Here is an 18,325-nt window from a genome sequence, read left to right on the forward strand (position 1 = left end):
CGGTGCATTTTGAGGAAAAGAATTTATTGTTTCACGGTAAGTTATTTCAATAAATTACATATACATATTTGAATTGAACAATATATTTATGCTTTTTAATGAAAACTATAAATTTTGAAGGCAAAGGTTTCAAACTAATTCCTGGGAGTTTGCCCACATTATATATGCCAAAGAAAACTATAGAAACACCCTGTCCTCCGCCCAGACATCCACCGGTATATGAGCAAAAGATTGGTTTCTCTTTCAGTTTAGACATTTGCAAATTTGAAAAATAAAGCTGATTTATTTATTCACAAGTTATGAGAAAATGATTTGTCAAAAGATGTTGAACTCTTTGAGAATTAATTAATGATTAAAAAAAGGGGGGGGGGGGGGTAAAAATATTTGAAAAAGGGTACAGTATATGATAAATGCTCATTTATAGAATTGTGACAAACATCTTATGGCAGATCATTTTTATAGAGGTAAACAATCCTGTTTACCAATGAAATTAATGGATTTTTTAAAACTTTATTTTACTGTTACATTTTCATTGAATTCACTTTTACTTTACAAGTTACATATCATTTTATTGTGTTTGTTTTAATCATCAAAATATTATACTATTGATAATTTATGAGTAACTCAATTTTGATGGATTTCTTTTTATATAGTCAGACTTGTTGTAATGTTGTTTTAAAAACTCTCAAAATGATAATTTGTAATTTATATCATTTATACAACAAATTTTGACCAACTTTGATTCCTTTTAAAGAGCAATAAGTATTGCTTGCATAAAAAGCATTTAGAAATTACTATGTATTTTCATACTCATTTTGTGATCTTTATATTTTATAGACGAAACGTCCATCACCACCTGTCCTTGAGAGAGTGACCTATTTATCTCTGTCTGATCTACAGAAAAGTATTCATGTTAAGGACCTTCATGGCTGGAGTATTCTGAAGACAGATGACAACATCCTTGTTTTTGGAATGTATGACCAGACATCAAGATCACTGGAAAAGACAATCACAGTAGACATTAACTTAAATGTCATTGTCCGATTTGGGGGTAAAAACAAGTTGATAAACAATTAATCCAAATTACCAAAACTAGTAACATGAAATATATTTATTTTCTAGGAATGCAATGTATGAATAGTAATATCCAGCAAATGGATTGTATATTGCATGAACATTTAACATCACATGATTTAATTTACTTTAACTTACATTGAATTATTTTAATGCAGAGGTACTTTTGAAGAATAAGGAAACAAATTTAAGGAAGATTTCCATCAGTAAATTCCTCCAAGAAATTGACAACATCAGAAAGTGTGCAGGGTTACCTGATGGTAGTTATAAGGAAAACTGTTTTAGATTTGTTTCTACTGTTGTGAGGAATGTTAAACCTGAAGTGGAAACTGTTGTTAGGTAAAATTCATTCAATATTGGATAAGAAATTGAAAATTAAAGCATGTGGTGATCTATATGCTGATTTTAAATGACAGATTATATACATGTACATGTATTATTAATAGATCTCAAAGATGTTCTGGAGGTTTGATCTCAGATGAATCCACACCCGTCTGCTCAGCCTGTACTAGTTTACGTGGGAGCGCTAGTGATGGAAAATCATCGACTATGCAGATCACAATTCACCCCAAAACACCACTCTCTCGCCTGTCCAAAGAGGACTTGATTAAGGAAGTCAAGGCATCCAAATATAGCTTCAGAGAGATTCAAGCTCAAGTACAATCCCTGACAAATGGTACTTATAAACCTGTCTATCTTAATTGTTAAGGGGAAAATATTACATATACAGATTTCAAAACATTATGATGATTTGCAATTAGCTTCATTACTTAATTTAATACTTCAAGTGTTAGTTTAGTGCTCAATTGGTCAGTGTCTGTTGTCATTTTAACAATTGAACATTTTACTACGTATTCTTTTCAAATTGGGTATGAAGCATCTTTGGGACAGGGGGATATTAATTGTAGGTATCAGGATTCCTCCATCCCTGGTGTCATAGGGGTGCATGGGGCAATAATTGACCAGTAGTAAAAATTTTTTTTCTATAATCACACAATCTTTTAGAAAAATCAAATGCATTAACGTGGAGCAGAAATGCCTCTTCCAAATTGTGAATTTCATGATCCTAGTGGTAAGGGTTTTAATTGTAGGGTGGTACCAAAATTATACTGAATATTGTCTTGATTTAGCTTACATGTATGCAGATTACAGTATATGTGTTTGATAACTTTTTAAAACCTTTAATTAAATTTCTTCTTTTGTTCATTTAATGTAGGTATGACGGAGACAGTAACAAATGAAGTGGGAGAGGGACTTTATTCTTCAATAGAAAACAATCCTCCAGAAGACAACTTTTTGGAATTGTTTTGGAAGGAGCAGAAAAAGGCATTTCAATCCAATCCAAAGGGTATGAGGTGGCATCCCATGATGATACGATTTGCCATTTTCTTGCAGTATCAAAGTTCTCGAGCATATGAGGCCATTAAAGAATCTGGTGTTTTAAAACTACCAAACAAATCAACATTGAGGGACTATACCAATGTTATAACACCAGCAACTGGCTTTCAACCACATGTGTTTGAGGTATGTTTTGAGCTAGTAGATCTGACACTAAATCAATGATTTGGGTTATTTTCACTTGATTTATTTGAAATATGATTTATTCTCATATTGATTTTACAAATTAAAAACTATAAGAACTCAATTAGATCACCGATTTTTGAAGGAATATTTTGTAAACAGGGGACATTTGATTTATTTTCTAATATGAAATACAGTCAACATATATACTTTACAGGAACTAAGAAAGATCGCAGCAGACCTTCCCTCCGAGAAGAGATTTGTTGCTCTCCTTCATGACGAAATGAAAATAAAGTCCGACCTGGTGTATGACAGACGGAGTGGCCAAGTCATCGGATTCACAAATCCAGATACTTGGACATTCAACGAGGTAAATATCATACATGATATTTAAATGTATATAAAGTACGGGTATAAGTTGAAAGTAAGATATGGGGAAAAAACCTTATTTTTTTCTTCATCTTCTCCTATTAATACATATTTAAATTAATTTCCATTCTCCCTTTCATTGATTTATTTTGTATATTGTAGGATGAGTCAATGAAAATTGCAACCCATGTGCTGGTTTTCATGGTTGTTGGCATTAATTCCCACATAAAAATGAGTATTGGCCATTTTCCTACCAGAACTTCCACTGCCGATGAATTATATCCTCTCTTTTGGAGTGTTGTGGCATACTTAGTAATGACATGTGAACTGAAAGTATGGAATTTTGCATATTTGTACTTTGATTTAAATAAGACTATCAATTTAAATACCAGACCAATATAATAACTATTAGCTGAAGATCATTGCTGCAATAATGATACAGTTTATATTTCATTAGTTTTCATCCCACTAAAAATGTGTCTCATAATACACCAGATATCTGAGGATGGTTTATTTTTTTTATCATATTCAGGTAATAACATCAACTAGTAATAAAGTCTCTGCCAATCAGAGGTTGTATCGAATACACAAAGTAGGAAATGAACCAGTTGTCTTCAAAACAAAGAATGTATTCACTGAGGAGGACAGATATATTTATTTTATCTCTGATGCTCCCCACCTTGTGAAGACAATAAGAAACAATGTCTACAGATCAAAGACAGGTGGATCAAGGTACCTCTGGGTAAGTAGAAATACCTTTTAAGTGCTTAAACACCATACAAGTTTTTGAATGTCCACACAATTTACCTACATGCAGTTGTGCATTTATGTCCTGTGTATACATTTTTAAACAGAATAATGGTCGGTTCATTCTGTGGTCTCATGTGATGGATATATATAATGATGAGACAAGGGGCCAGTTGTACAGAACAAAACTAACCCATTATCATGTGTACCTGACACCAGCTTCCACCATGTCTGTCAAACTGGCAGTTCAGGTAATGATTCAATATAGTAAAGTGCATATCATTTAATAAATATTTTTGAGTTTTAAAACTTTTTAGAAGTATGCAAATGTAAGATGTCCATTGCATATTTTAAAAAGAAATCCCCAAACAAATATTTCCTAAGCATTTGCATAATGACAATTGAAAATACATGTACATGCATAATGTCTTGGCTTTGATTTCAAAATTGTTATATTCATGCGCAAAATGTATGGAAAAAACCCCAAATTGAATGCAGATACAAGTTATCAATGTTTCCATTTTCATACTGTAATCTGTACAATTTTGTTATTAGGTTTTACGTAACTCTGTGGCACAGGTCATGCGTGCTTATTATGGCCCAGAGGTGTCAGAGACAGCTAGGTTCTTCAGTTTGGTGAACCGATTTTTTGATTGCCTGAATGTGCTGTCATTGAGGGAGTCTGTGTTCCAGAGAAAACCAGATGTAGCACCCTACACTTCACAAAATGACCCAAGATTTCAGGTAATAATAACTCAATCAGTGGAAGTTACTGCCAGAAATATGAAGGGACCTTGAATAATGCATTTATATTGATAATACAGTGATCCCCCGCTGTAATGCCACCCCCGCATATCACCAAAAAAGTTCAAAGTCCTGTTTTCCTCACTATGTAAAACCTCCTTATATTGTCATCCCCCGCATACCGCCAACCTATTTACAGGTACGATTTGGTCAATTACCATTATAATCACCCCCGCTAATTATCGCCAATCAACGGCAGGACAATTTCAGTGAGCAGGCTTAGGCAATTATCCGCCATTAGTCCCCAAGGTATCAAAGTTTGGAGCAGATTATAAGTTATGTAAATTATAATCTACTGAGTTCAAAAACGCAGTATTGTTTTTGAAATCGGAGTATGGCAGATACACTGAAGTCTAAGCGTGTTGGACGTAAAACAAAAACTGGAAATCATTAAATACCCCTACCATTACTAGTCATTTACGACCACTGGACGCTGGGATTATCCAGGCATTCAAAGCACGATGTAGCAGATAAAATTTGTTTGATTTTTTATGACACCTGTACACATATCCCCTCCCCCGATATAATGCCAAAATTGCCGAGGTACAATTTTGGCATTATAACGGGGGATCACTGTATATGTATCAATTTTGCAGTTCCTCGAGGATGAAGTCTTAGAATATTTCAATCAGTGGCTCATTTCTGTGAGGTCCCGACCAGGCTATAAGAAGACGGAGCAGAACAAAATGTTCATTTCGTATCAAACTCATGAGGGCATTATCATGACAGGTAAGTTATAGGATTAGTTTAATTATGTTACACTATTACATGTAGTTGCGCACATAACCTAATTTATGTGCAATTATCTATTTCAGTGAAATCCTTCATTGAGGCAACAAGATACCTGTTTCAACAGGGGGTGCCATATGTTTTGAGCAATGTCTTCTGTCAGGACCCACTTGAAGAGCACTTTGGTCGCCACAGAGGATTGGGTACTCGTCATGACAACCCAACAGTTCACCAGTTCGGGTATTTTGCAATTCTTATTTTTAACTTTCTAATCTGTAATTGAGATAAAAGTAAAAATCAATGTTAAATAGTCAATTTATTTGCATAGTGCTTTTTGTTTACTAGCAGTTTCTTGTAAAAATTATAAAAAGTTATTGTTGAACTTTGACATACCTACTATTTATTTTACAGTTACCAAGAAAACCAACTTCGAATTCAGAGGAGCTTAGCCTTCAACTTTGTGCCCAAAGGAAACACTGCAGGAAGGGCAGGAGAAAAAAGACCCATTGTCATAACAAACAGTCCCTTAAAACATAACTAAAAGAAGCTTACTTAAGGTAGCTCCATCCTCATGTGACTTATCAATATTAATGGTTAAAAGTGGAAAACCTTTATCAATTTCCACTCAATATTGTTTAATTTAATTAATAACCAAAGAAAATGTATATGTTGCCATCTTTTTAAAGATGTCAGACATACAAAAACAGAAGTATACATCAACATCAGAAAATCACACATTTTCGTTAAACAGAATAATAAAAATAGATAAAAACTTGTTGAAATGACCAAATTTAAAGATCAACAGTTTTAAAAAAAACCTGCTAATTCATAAATATGTATAGATTAATTGTGGATATTAGGGTAACCAATGTATCATAGACATCCAGTAGAGGAAATTCCAGCATAGGAGTTATTGCCCTTGTCAATATTTTTTAAATCATAAATAATTGATTATCTATGCAAAAGATAAACTTTTTCAGTATTATTAGTTTACCAGATTTTTTATTATATCCAGTGAATAAAATTCCCCAGAAAGATATATTTCTATCAGGCACAAAGTTTAAATTATTAAGATTTTTGCAAAAACCTATGACATCACATGAGGATCGATCGACCTTAACAAAGTTGTATATATATCCAATTCTGTATTTGAAAATCAATGTTAATTATGTCTCCCCTCTTCTGGGGGAAGATATTGTTTTTGTACTTTCTGTCCGTCTGTCTGAAAATCTTGAAAATGCTTCTCCTCCTGTATGACTTGTTAGATACACTTGAAAATCTGTACAATGCTTCATTGTCATTTGTAGATGTGCACATTGTCGGAAAATGAGGATCCAATCATTTTCGAAAAAGTTATGGTGGATCTAAGATGGGTGGAGGGTTGAGAAAAGAAACAATATACAATCAATCAATGATAGAACAACTGATTCATGGTACCTGGGTTCGAATCCTAGTCTGGTCTGCTGGATCTCTCCCCTCCTGTTACACCTTTTAGCTCACCAGGACAACTTTCTTGAGAGCCATTGTCATGACCCCAGTGTCAGGGTTGGTGTAACACTTCAAGGAAAAACCTTTAACATTGGCTATACATGTATCTTTTAAACCATGGGGGAAAGGGTTTTACAATTTCAAATATAGATGGCTCATGAAGAGACCAAGACTTTTTACCCTCTGACCTTGACCTTTGACTTTAACCTATTTTAAAAAAAAATCTTTTACGTGGGCTATATCTTTTGAACCAAGGCAGATAAGGCTTTGACAGTTTAGGTTTTATTATAGAGATATTGAGATACCTCAGACACCTTTGGTTTATTATAGAGATATTGAGATGCATCACAGTTTAGGTTTATTATAGAGATATTGAGATGCATCACACAGTTTAAGTTTATTATAGAGATATTGAGATACATCACACACTTTAGGTTTATTGTAGAGATATTGAGATGCATTACACAGTTTAGATTTATTGTAGAGATATTGAGATGCATCACACAGTTTAGGTTTATTATAGAGATATTGAGATGCATCACACAGTTTAGGTTTATTATAGAGATATTGAGATGCATCACACAGTTTAGGTTTATTATAGAGATATTGAGATGCATCACACACTTTAGGTTTATTATAGAGATATTGAGATACATCACTCAGACACTTTAGTTTTATTGTAGAGATATTGACATACATCACACAGTTTAGGTTTATTATAGAGATATTGACATATATCACACACTTTAGGTTTATTGTAGAGATATTGAGATACATCACACAGTTTAGGTTTATTATAGAGATATTGAGATACATCACACAGTTTAGGTTTATTGTAGAGATATTGAGATACATCACACAGTTTAGGTTTATTGTAGAGATATTGAGAACAGGAATCCTGTAAAGGAAGGCAATGAATTTCGAAACTGTCATGTTGTCACGATTCACATACTGTCATGTCACGATTCACATACTGTCATGTCGCGATTCACATACTGTCATGTCACGATTCACATACTGTCATGTTGTCGCAATTCACATACTGTCATGTTATCACAATTCACATACTGTTATGTCATGATTCACATACTGTTATGTCACGATTCACATACTGTCATGTCATGATTCACATACTGTCTTGTCACGATTCACATACTGTGTTGTCAGAAGGCTATCTCTATATGTGTCTGTACATTACTCCATATTTCATTACAGGTCACATTTACGAGGTTATTCGTGAAGGAAGATACAATGACAAGAATTAGAACATCATCACGCGATTCAGTTAGATTAAAAGAGGAAGAGAGACCCATCCTGTACTACAGCAAACCGTACAACTACCTTCTGAAAAAAGGATAGAAAGGAAATTGTTAAAGCCCTTCTGACTCTGACAATATTAGAACATCGAAGAGTGAAAAAAACCTGAGCAGTGGTTAATCTTGTTCGAGTCAGTCTGATCAGCATTTGTTTTATGGACGGGTCATAGTTTAGACCAGTCGATATGAAGCTTGTTACATGTAATAAATTAATAAGTGACTGTTGTTGTGAATGTTATAATTATTCATAGCATGGAATACACTGTGTCTATCAGATTTACTAAGATAAAATGCTTAGCATACATGTTGGTGTATGTAATTTGTTTGGGAGGTTGCGAGTTTGAGCAGTACACTCGGGGCCATTATAATTCAAATGTTTACATAAAAATATATAGGTAACCATCTTAAAAACTTTCATCTCAACAACAGCTGGGTCATGATTAGTCATAGATTGGCAAGCATCTACAAATTCAAGTTTGTTCAATTCAGGGGTCCCAGGCGTAGGGTTGGGCCTTTGTAGGAAATCAAAGTATTATATGGGAATATACAAAAAATTAATTAAAAATAAATTCTTATTTGAGAGTAGCAGGGCCACACAAAATGTTCACAGGTTGAGTGGATTGAAGGTTTTTTTGATATCCCTGCTACAACAGTTGGGGGTCCATTGTTTTTGTCCTGTCTATCCAAAACTTTAATCCATGCTTGATTGATAAGTGGTATAAAGATTGAAAGAAAATGACAATGACTAAGAGCCATATCTAAAAGGTAATCTTTAGTTTTTCCAAGTCAAAAATTTCAACATTTCATGAGGCAGGCGGGTAGCTGTTGCACGAGTTATATCTCTTTCCACGTAAACAATTTATTCAATATTTTATTTTCATTATTTGTTTATTTTTGGTACATGTACACTTATTTTGAATCACAATCCTAAACAATGTTTTAGAACACGTGTTTATAAAACATGCATAAAAAATTAAGTGACCAAACTGAACTTTTGACTCCATAAAACACTCCCCAAAATGGAGGTACTATCTTTTTCACTGTTAATGGACGTGTTTAGTCTAATGTGGTGGTACCTTAGAAAATAAAACCCAATTCTTCTAGGCCTAAGGCAATATTTTTAAGATACAGGACTCGATATAAATGTCCATGATCATAATTATTATGATATCAATTATTGCTGACACCAGTTGCAGCAGGACCTGGAATTTGAATTTTGCGACTTGCTGTCTGTCTGTAGTGTGACATTTTTTGAGTTTGTGAATTACTGTTTGTCTGTCTGTAGTGTGACATTTCCTTGGGTTTGTGAATTACTGTCTGTCTGTAGTGTGACTTTTTTGAGTTTGTGAATTACTGTCTGTCTCTCTGTAGTGTGACATTTCCTTGAGTTTGTGAATTACTGTATGTCTGTCTGTAGTGTGACATTTCCTTGAGTTTGTGAATTACTGTCTGTCTGTCTGTAGTGTGACATTTCCTTGGGTTTGTGAATTACTGTCTGTCTGTAGTATGACATTTCCTTGAGTTTGTGAATTACTGTTTGTCTGTCTGTAGTGTGACATTTTTTGAGTTTGTGAATTACTGTATGTCTGTCTGTAGTGTGACATTTCTTTGAGTTTGTGAATTACTGTCTGTCTGTAGTGTGACATTTCCTTGAGTTTGTGAATTACTGTATGTCTGTCTGTAGTGTGACATTTCTTTGAGTTTGTGAATTACTGTCTGTAGAGTGACATTTCTTTGAGTTTGTGAATTACTGTATGTCTGTTTGTAGTGTGACATTTCTTTGAGTTTGTGAATTACTGTCTGTAGAGTGACATTTCCTTGAGTTTGTGAATTACTGTATGTTTGTCTGTAGTGCGACATTTCCTTGGGTTTGTGAATTACTGTATGTCTGTCTGTCTGTCTGTAGTGCGACATTTCCTTGGGTTTGTGAATTACTGTCTGTTTATGTGTAGTGTGACATTTCCTTGGGTTTGTGAATTACTGTCTGTCTGTGTGTAGTGTGACATTTCCTTGGGTTTGTGAATTGCTGTCTGTTTGTCTGTAGTGCGATATTTCCTTGAGTTTGTGAATTGCTGTCTGGTTGTCTGTAGTGCGATATTTCCTTGAGTTTGTGAATTGCTGTCTGTTTGTCTGTAGTGCGATATTTCCTTGAGTTTGTGAATTACTGTATGTCTGTGTGTAGTGTGACATTTCCTTGGGTTTGTGAATTGCTGTCTGTTTGTCTGTAGTGCGATATTTCCTTGAGTTTGTGAATTACTGTCTGTCTGTCTGTAGTGCGATATTTCCTTGAGTTTGTGAATTACTGTGTGTAGTGTGATATTTCCTTGAGTTTGTGAATTACTGTCTGTCTGTAGTGTGACATTTCCTTGGGTTTGTGAATTACTGTCTGTCTGTAGTATGACATTTCCTTGGGTTTGTGAATTACTGTATGTCTGTAGTGTGACATTTCCTTGGGTTTGTGAATTACTGTATGTCTGTCTGTAGTGTGACATTCCCTTGAGTTTATGAATTACTGTCTGTCTGTAGTGTGACATTTACTTGAGTTTGTGAATTACTGTATGTCTGTGTGTAGTGTGACATTTCCTTGGGTTTGTGAATTGCTGTCTGTTTGTCTGTAGTGCGATATTTCCTTGAGTTTGTGAATTACTGTCTGTCTGTCTGTAGTGCGATATTTCCTTGAGTTTGTGAATTACTGTGTGTAGTGTGATATTTCCTTGAGTTTGTGAATTACTGTCTGTCTGTAGTGTGACATTTCCTTGGGTTTGTGAATTACTGTCTGTCTGTAGTATGACATTTCCTTGGGTTTGTGAATTACTGTATGCCTGTAGTGTGACATTTCCTTGGGTTTGTGAATTACTGTATGTCTGTCTGTAGTGTGACATTCCCTTGAGTTTGTGAATTACTGTCTGTCTGTAGTGTGACATTTACTTGAGTGTGTGAATTACTGTATGTCTGTAGTGTGGCATTTCTTTGAGTTTGTGAATTACTGTATATATGTATGTAGTATGATATTTACTTGAGTTTGTGAATTACTGTATGTCTGTAGTGTGACATTTCCTTGAACAAAACATTCAACCTTGTCCCGTCTCTCATATCCTGCTGTCAACCGCACCCTGCTCCAATCTAATTAAAATCAAACTTCTTAGATCTGCGCCATATACTTACACAGAATATACAGCGCGGATCTAAGACATCTGATTTTAATAAGATTGCCCCATGATTAAAATTGACACGTTGACTTTGAATCGACGCTCATGGGAAGTTGTTGCAGGTGTCAATTGGAAACAGTTCACGCTTTGAGTGATTGGAAACTTTTAAGGTGGAGAATACATTAAAGCTAGAGTTAAATGGACTGGGGTACTGATTGAAAGACAAACTCGAGGTGTACACATCTGTACAGTGGAGGGTAAAATGAAAGATAAACACGAGGTGTACACATCTGTACAGTGGAGGGTAAAATGAAAATGCAGAAAGTTTTCTTGTGGTTGTCTTGTCATCATTCATGGGTCTTAATGAGTAGTGTGGAATTGGAAAAGTAAACATTATACACTTTTCGGCCTTGCGCAACATTTCTCAGTGTAATAGTGTGGATTTTATAGGTATATAAACAACTCAACACCAATGGTAGGGTTCTATAAGAGTTTGTATTCTTTTCTAATTAACTCTGAAATATATAACAAGAATATCACATATAATATATATCATGAATTAAAACATATAGTATAAAAATATCAACAAAGAAAACTCATTTGCTCAGCACAGTTTACAATCAAGAGTTATTCCCCTTAATAGTGCTTATAAAGATATATTTGACTATTGAATACTATATGGTATAAATAATAAATAGATTTATCTTACTCGACTATTGCACTTAATTAATCATAGACTATATAATCAACTTGATAAGAATATTCAGAACTTATCATAATGCAAAGAATATACAAAAAAATGCAATGTCATACCTATGTGTGACACAGAGCCAAATTTCTGGTCAGGTCCAGAATATTCTATATGCTGGTAATAAATCTATATAGAAATAATGAAATATCAAATACTTGTGTGAAACTAATGTTACATTACTTATTCACACAAGGAAATCATAAAAAGTAAAAATAGCTGAATACTACTCGAACACTCTGACATTCACACATAACATATTTAAACTATTACATTTGATTCAATCATGATTTATAGTTTTAATATACATTCATACTGATAAACATTTTACTCTTTAGTTGTAATTGATAACTTAAAGATAATGTAGAAATGCATATGATCACTCTTACTCAATTACCATCATAGAAAATGCATAAAATCTAACTATTCAGCAAATGTATTAATTCAAAGTAAGCACATGTACTTTGAATTATATATATCATAAAAACTCAAAAGAAAGTCATATTTACTTACAGTCGAATTGTACTAGGAAAATCTTCTGGAAAATCTTCTAGAAAACACTTCTATACTCTTAGAAGACAATTCAAAATGTGAACAATAGTAAAGAGAGGGAACTTAGACAACCAATGAAATTGGAGAGTTCTATATTCTATAAATATTTACATGGTGCTATTACTGACCATTATGATCTCATAATCTATAAATAACTTTAGAGATATTTGCATATACTATTAAGTTGTACATAAAATAAATTAAAAGTAAAGACAACTTTTGTCATGTACTAATCTTCATAATCTAAATAATGAAATAATATATTTACTTTAGAAAAATATCACCCTGTCACATCAATACAGATCTTCTTCCCTACCGAGGGACAACAGTCTGATGATTCCCCGAGAAGCCATGCAATACATGTTTTATCACCTAACTTGCTATCTAATTCTTGAATTTTTTTTAAAGTTTATTTATTTAGGAATAGGTACATATACAATATAAATAAAAGACCATATCACAGAGGAACACATAGTTAAAACAAAAGTTGATGTTAAATACATAAGATAAAAAGGTAAATTTTAACAGCTATTTGACTTTAAGAGCACAGTGAGTAAATTAATGTATATGCCTATGCCAAGGATAACCCATGAAGCCATATAGCTTATTTCCAATGGGGTCCCTCTGATCTCTGCAATAACTAAAACATGCAGGTACTTGGAATTTCTTTTTATCCAATTCTGTAACAATCTCAACAACATTTTGTAATGTATCATGCCTCCGGAATGGAAGATTCGGATGCATTCAGCCTTTCCTGAAGCGTTCCGAACTTGCTCGTACATCATTCTTTACCCAGAGTTCCGTGCGCTCCTCGCATGTGAAGCTTGCGTAACGCGCCCTCTGGTGAGAGAATGGCTCGTACATGTATATTCTACGAAATATGAACTACACAGTTTAATAAATTTGCATTTCAGATTCAGATTCTTTATTTCCTTAAGCTATACAGCTCATCGGTTATAAATACAAAATATTTACAAATATATACAAATAAGACAGTAGAGGGTGAGTAGACATACAGATACAATATTTTGAGGATATAAAATCAATGCATTTCAACATACATTAACAATACCCGTGAATAATATATTTGCAAGTACAGGGTTTCATAGATTACACTGTAGCCTGTTGTAGGAACTTTCCTAACTTATTGAGTTCTTTTGTATTATTTACAACAAGAAGCTTTACTAATTTGAAGATACTGGGTTTCTTGTTATATTTTTTTTTAAATATATTTAATTCTTAAAACGTAATAAAAAGAACATTTAAAATACAATGAAATTCGTCTTCTAACTCATTTACAAGGTTACATATTGTACAAATCTTATCACTTCTTGAAATATTTTTATGCCTGCCCTTCTCAATGTTCAAAGAGAGTGAAGACATTCGAAATTTTGTTATAGATTTTTTTTCCGTTGGGAGCAATTGTTTTTTTTTTAAAGATTGTTACAATGAATGATTGATTGATTGAATATTGTTTAATGTCTATGGAGCGACAAATTAACATAAACTCAAATAATTGAAGATATCTTCAATTTTTTGAAGATATCAATTCATTTGATGCGCGCAACAATTTAATTAAAGATCTCTTCAAATAATTAATGATATCTTCAATTCTGAATTATTGCGCGCATTAATTGAATTGATGATATAATGAATTCTTCAGCTGAATTGATGCTCGCTTTAATTGAATTAGTGATCTCTTCAAATGAATTAATGATATCAACAATTGAATTGATGGGCGCTACAATTCAATTGAAGAGAGCAATAATTAATATAATGCGCACATTAAATCAATTGATGAGAGCAATAATTGAATTGATGCGCGCATTAATTCATTTGACGAGAGCAACAATTGATTTAATGCGCGCATTGATTCAATTATTGCTCTCTTCAATTGAATTAATGACATCTTTAATTCATTTGAAGACAGCAATAATTCTTTTAGAGAGAGCAACTATATAATTAAAGATATCTTCAATTCAACATATCCACAATTGAGTTAATGATCTCTTTAAAGAGATCATCAAATTATTTATACCGAGCTCTAAATTAATTATTGCGAGCAATATTTCTACGGAATTAATGCGCACATCAAATCTATTATTACTCTCATTAATTCAATTGATGAGCGCATCAATTGAATTGAAGAGTGCATTAATTGAATGAATGCGCGCATTAAATCAGTTATTGCTCTCATTAATTCAATTGATGCGCGCATTAATTCAATTGATGAGAGCAATAATTGAATTGAAGCGCATTAATTCATTTGATTAGAACAATAATTGACTTAATGCGCACATTAATTCAATTAAAGAAAGCAATAATTGAATTAATGTGCGCATTAGAAAACGAATTCCCACTGTACATATTAGCATACTTGATTCTACAATCCGACACACTCGAGTAACCCGACGATGATCGGCGACACACTTAATTGTGAACCGGGATTGCACACGCGTCCCTCTGGCTGAGCCGATTGAGCCGGGGAAAAAAAAAATGATAAGCGCAGGTATCGAGAATGGCTTACTCTAAGACACAATTCTTTTAATCTGGGTACACTGGGAAAATAAACATGGCTTGTAAAAGTGTTGATCATTAATATGCCAAATAATGTTTAGACGATAGAAAGACAACATTTTCACTACTGTGCTTTAGATGGATCACTTGATATTTAGCGCGTCGCGGGCATACCCGGCTTAGTTCGATTCAGCCGGGTTTTTTCTCTCAAACCCAAACTGCTCTCTCTCTCTCTCTCTCTCTCTCTCTCTCTCTCTCTCTCTCTCTCTCCAATCAATAGTGCTGTATTTTCATGCATGGCGTCTAATGTTACTACAAAGGAATGAATATATCTTCTGACGTTTACAAATGATGAGATACATGAAGCTTCCGAACATGAACTAGGTCAAAACAAACCAAGCTGTAGATTTAGTCAAGCGATAACACGTTGGTAGTGTAAACAAGCTGACACGCCGCACAGGTATTTAATTCTCAGGACTAGACGGAAGACAAAAATAACAGAGAGGCCATGTTGGATTTCAGGTGAGACAAAATATAAATATTGCAGTGCCACTAATATCGATATTTGTGTTATCAATCGGGTATAGATCTGCTCACTTTGATACTAGGAGGGGATGGGGGTGGGGGGGGGGGGTATATATTGATTTCTCGTATACAGTATCATTTCATTTGAAATATTAGAATTAATGACCGCAGTGGTTTTTTTTATCATATGTATTGTAATTCTAGCTTGTCAATTCTATTAAAATCATTAATTAAGATTCCTTTTTCATTAACAGTAAACTGCTCGTGTGACCCCGGCATCAGAGTAATGGTCAACTTTGTCATATAAACCTATGCAAGGCCTGTGTTGGGGAGCATCTCTAGGATCCGTGTAAAACACACAAAGTCGTGCCCTGTTTACTCGAAGTCTACTCTGAACTACCCGAAAACTCCCATAATCGCTTTGAAAATTACTGTGAGAAAAGAACATGGCGACACAATGAAGTCAGCAGAAGCTGTATCGTCTCCTCCAGTCAAACCACTGCTTGACGACCCGCGCCTCACCGCCACCATAAACACTGGGTATAGATATCTATATAGTGTTGGCTGTCTCAGTGAAGAAGTCTGGACATGTGGGAATAACAAAATCATGAAGGTACACAACCTCCAGAGTAAACTACTGACATCAATACAAACCAAGTCAGGGAACTGGTTACAGGACATTGCAGTGACACTGGAGGGGGATCTTGTTTATACTGACTATTATGATAAAACTATAAACCTAGTAAAGAATAAACAGATACAGACCGTGATCACACTACATGGGTGGAAACCTCTCTTTGTCTGCAGTACCACCTCTGATGATCTCCTGGTTACCATGGACAGTGATGATTACGAAAAATGCAAAGTCGTGCGTTACTCCGGCTCCACAGAGAAACAAAGCATTCAGTTTGATGATCAGAGTCGTCCTCTCTATTCATCTGGGGATCATATCATTAACACTAAATGCATCAGTGAAAACAGGAACTTGGATATCTGTGTGGCTGACCGTGAGGGTTGTGCAGTAGTGGTGGTCAATCAGTCAGGAAAACTCCGATTTAGATACACTGGTCATCCATCTAATAGTAAGGAATCATTTGAACCAGTTGGTATCGCTACAGACAACCAGAGTCACATCCTGACAGCAGACATTAACAATGACTGTATCCATATTTTGGATCAGGACGGACAGTTCCTCCGTTACATTCACTGTGATTTACTCCGTCCATTCGGTTTATGTGTGGACAACGGAGACAACCTCTTTGTGGCTGAGTTAAACACTGCTAAAGTGAAGAAAATCCAATATCTATAAACACAGTGTTAATTACAGACCTCAACACAGTGTTAATTACACATTTCAAAACAGCTTTAATCACACATCTCAACATAGTGTTAATTACACATCTGAACAGCATTAATGCCATTTCAAATCAAATCACCGTGTTCATTACATATCTAAATACTGATATCAACAGAGTGTGTTAATAATTACAGCTGTGTGTTAATTACAGTTGCTTCTTAAATACAGCCACGTGTTAGTTACAGCCCTGTGTATTTTACAGCCCTGTGTTAATTACAGCCCTGTGTTAATTACAGTCTTGTGTGCATTACATCCCTGTATACATTACATCCCTGTGTACATTACAGCCATGTGTACATTACAGTCCTGTGTACATTACTGCCATGTGTTAATTACAGCCATGTGTTAATTACAGTTCTGTGTACATTACAGCCCGGTGTACATTACAATCCTGTGTACATTACAGCCATGTGTTTATGATGTATAACTAACCTGGACTGCGTTCAAGATCATAGCGGCTAGCCTAGTGGCTAAGTACGGTGGCTGATGTGTGCCATTAGTAGCGGCTAGCCTGGTGGCTAAGTACGGTGGCTGATGTGTGCCATTAGTAGAGGCTAGCCTGGTGGCTAAGTACGGTGGCTGATTTGTGTCATTAGCAGCGGCTAGCCTGGTGGCTAAGTACGGTGGCTGATTTGTGTCATTAGTAGCGGCTAGCCTAGTGGCTAAGTACGGTGGCTGATTTGTGCCATTAGTAGCAGCTAGCCTAGTGGCTAAGTACGGTGGCTGATGTGTGTCATTAGTAGCGGCTAGCCTAGTGGCTAAGTACGATGGCTGATTTGTGTCATTAGTAGCAGCTAGCCTAGTGGCTAAGTACGGTGGCTGATTTGTGTCATTAGTAGCAGCTAGCCTAGTGGCTAAGTACGGTGGCTGATTTGTGTCATTAGTAGCAGCTAGCCTAGTGGCTAAGTACGGTGGCTGATTTGTGTCATTAGTAGCGGCTAGCCTAGTGGCTAAGTACGGTGGCTGATTTGTGTCATTCTAGTGGCTAAGTACGGTGGCTGATTTGTGTCATTCTAGTGGCTAAGTACGGTGGCTGATTTGTGTCATTAGTAGCAGCTAGCCTAGTGGCTAAGTACGGTGGCTGATTTGTGTCATTAGTAGCAGCTAGCCTAGTGGCTAAGTACGGTGGCTGATTTGTGTCATTCTAGTGGCTAAGTACGGTGGCTGATTTGTGTCATTAGTAGCGGCTAGCCTAGTGGCTAAGTACGGTGGCTGATTTGTGCCATTTTACACATTATCATCTTTTTGTTATTTCGAGGCGGAAAGACAACAAAACGATATTTAGCTACTTTTCGTCCCGAAATAACGAAAAGTCGGCAAAATTATAATATTAGGTACTTTTCGCCTCAAAATAACAAAATAAAAAAAATAAAAATAAAAAAAAAAAACCCCAAAAAAACAACACATTGCAAAATAGAGACTACTAGAT

The 18,325-nt window shown here is 34.9% G+C and overlaps 3 protein-coding genes across 3 annotated transcripts; all 3 read left to right on the forward strand.

The window, feature by feature from the left end:
* The first annotated feature begins 410 nt into the window (after positions 1 to 410).
* LOC125674046 (uncharacterized) lies at positions 411 to 4,455 on the forward strand. Its single transcript, XM_056147708.1, has 8 exons — positions 411 to 464; positions 838 to 1,051; positions 1,233 to 1,413; positions 1,521 to 1,750; positions 2,291 to 2,598; positions 2,813 to 2,965; positions 3,127 to 3,706; positions 3,819 to 4,455. The coding sequence occupies exons 1-7, from the start codon at positions 411 to 413 to the stop codon at positions 3,364 to 3,366; spliced, it is 1,380 nt and encodes a 459-aa protein (XP_056003683.1). The 3' UTR covers positions 3,367 to 3,706; positions 3,819 to 4,455.
* LOC125661415 (uncharacterized) lies at positions 4,273 to 6,602 on the forward strand. Its single transcript, XM_056146445.1, has 5 exons — positions 4,273 to 4,455; positions 5,112 to 5,244; positions 5,331 to 5,484; positions 5,656 to 5,795; positions 6,360 to 6,602. The coding sequence occupies exons 1-4, from the start codon at positions 4,294 to 4,296 to the stop codon at positions 5,783 to 5,785; spliced, it is 579 nt and encodes a 192-aa protein (XP_056002420.1). The 5' UTR covers positions 4,273 to 4,293; the 3' UTR covers positions 5,786 to 5,795; positions 6,360 to 6,602.
* Positions 6,603 to 15,458: 8,856 nt separating this feature from the next.
* LOC130049190 (uncharacterized) lies at positions 15,459 to 17,294 on the forward strand. The gene is made up of 2 exons (XM_056146447.1): positions 15,459 to 15,536; positions 15,794 to 17,294. Exon 2 carries the CDS (start codon positions 15,997 to 15,999, stop codon positions 16,846 to 16,848), a length of 852 nt encoding a protein of 283 aa, XP_056002422.1. The 5' UTR covers positions 15,459 to 15,536; positions 15,794 to 15,996; the 3' UTR covers positions 16,849 to 17,294.
* The last annotated feature ends 1,031 nt before the right edge of the window (positions 17,295 to 18,325 follow it).

Source organism: Ostrea edulis, chromosome 8 (genome assembly GCF_947568905.1).
Source record: "Ostrea edulis chromosome 8, xbOstEdul1.1, whole genome shotgun sequence".
Taxonomy (NCBI): domain Eukaryota; kingdom Metazoa; phylum Mollusca; class Bivalvia; order Ostreida; family Ostreidae; genus Ostrea; species Ostrea edulis.

Excerpts from the sequence above, each read along its gene's own strand:
- LOC125674046 (XM_056147708.1), top strand. The coding sequence starts at position 411 with ATGCTCATTTATAGAATTGTGACAAACATCTTATGGCAGATCATTTTT. Across the intron at positions 1,751-2,290 it reads AGTACAATCCCTGACAAATG|GTATGACGGAGACAGTAACA; the intron begins GTACTTATAAAC and ends CATTTAATGTAG. Across the intron at positions 2,966-3,126 it reads ATACTTGGACATTCAACGAG|GATGAGTCAATGAAAATTGC; the intron begins GTAAATATCATA and ends TGTATATTGTAG.
- LOC125661415 (XM_056146445.1), top strand. The coding sequence starts at position 4,294 with ATGCGTGCTTATTATGGCCCAGAGGTGTCAGAGACAGCTAGGTTCTTC. Across the intron at positions 4,456-5,111 it reads AAAATGACCCAAGATTTCAG|TTCCTCGAGGATGAAGTCTT; the intron begins GTAATAATAACT and ends TCAATTTTGCAG. Across the intron at positions 5,245-5,330 it reads TGAGGGCATTATCATGACAG|TGAAATCCTTCATTGAGGCA; the intron begins GTAAGTTATAGG and ends TATCTATTTCAG.
- LOC130049190 (XM_056146447.1), top strand. The coding sequence starts at position 15,997 with ATGAAGTCAGCAGAAGCTGTATCGTCTCCTCCAGTCAAACCACTGCTT.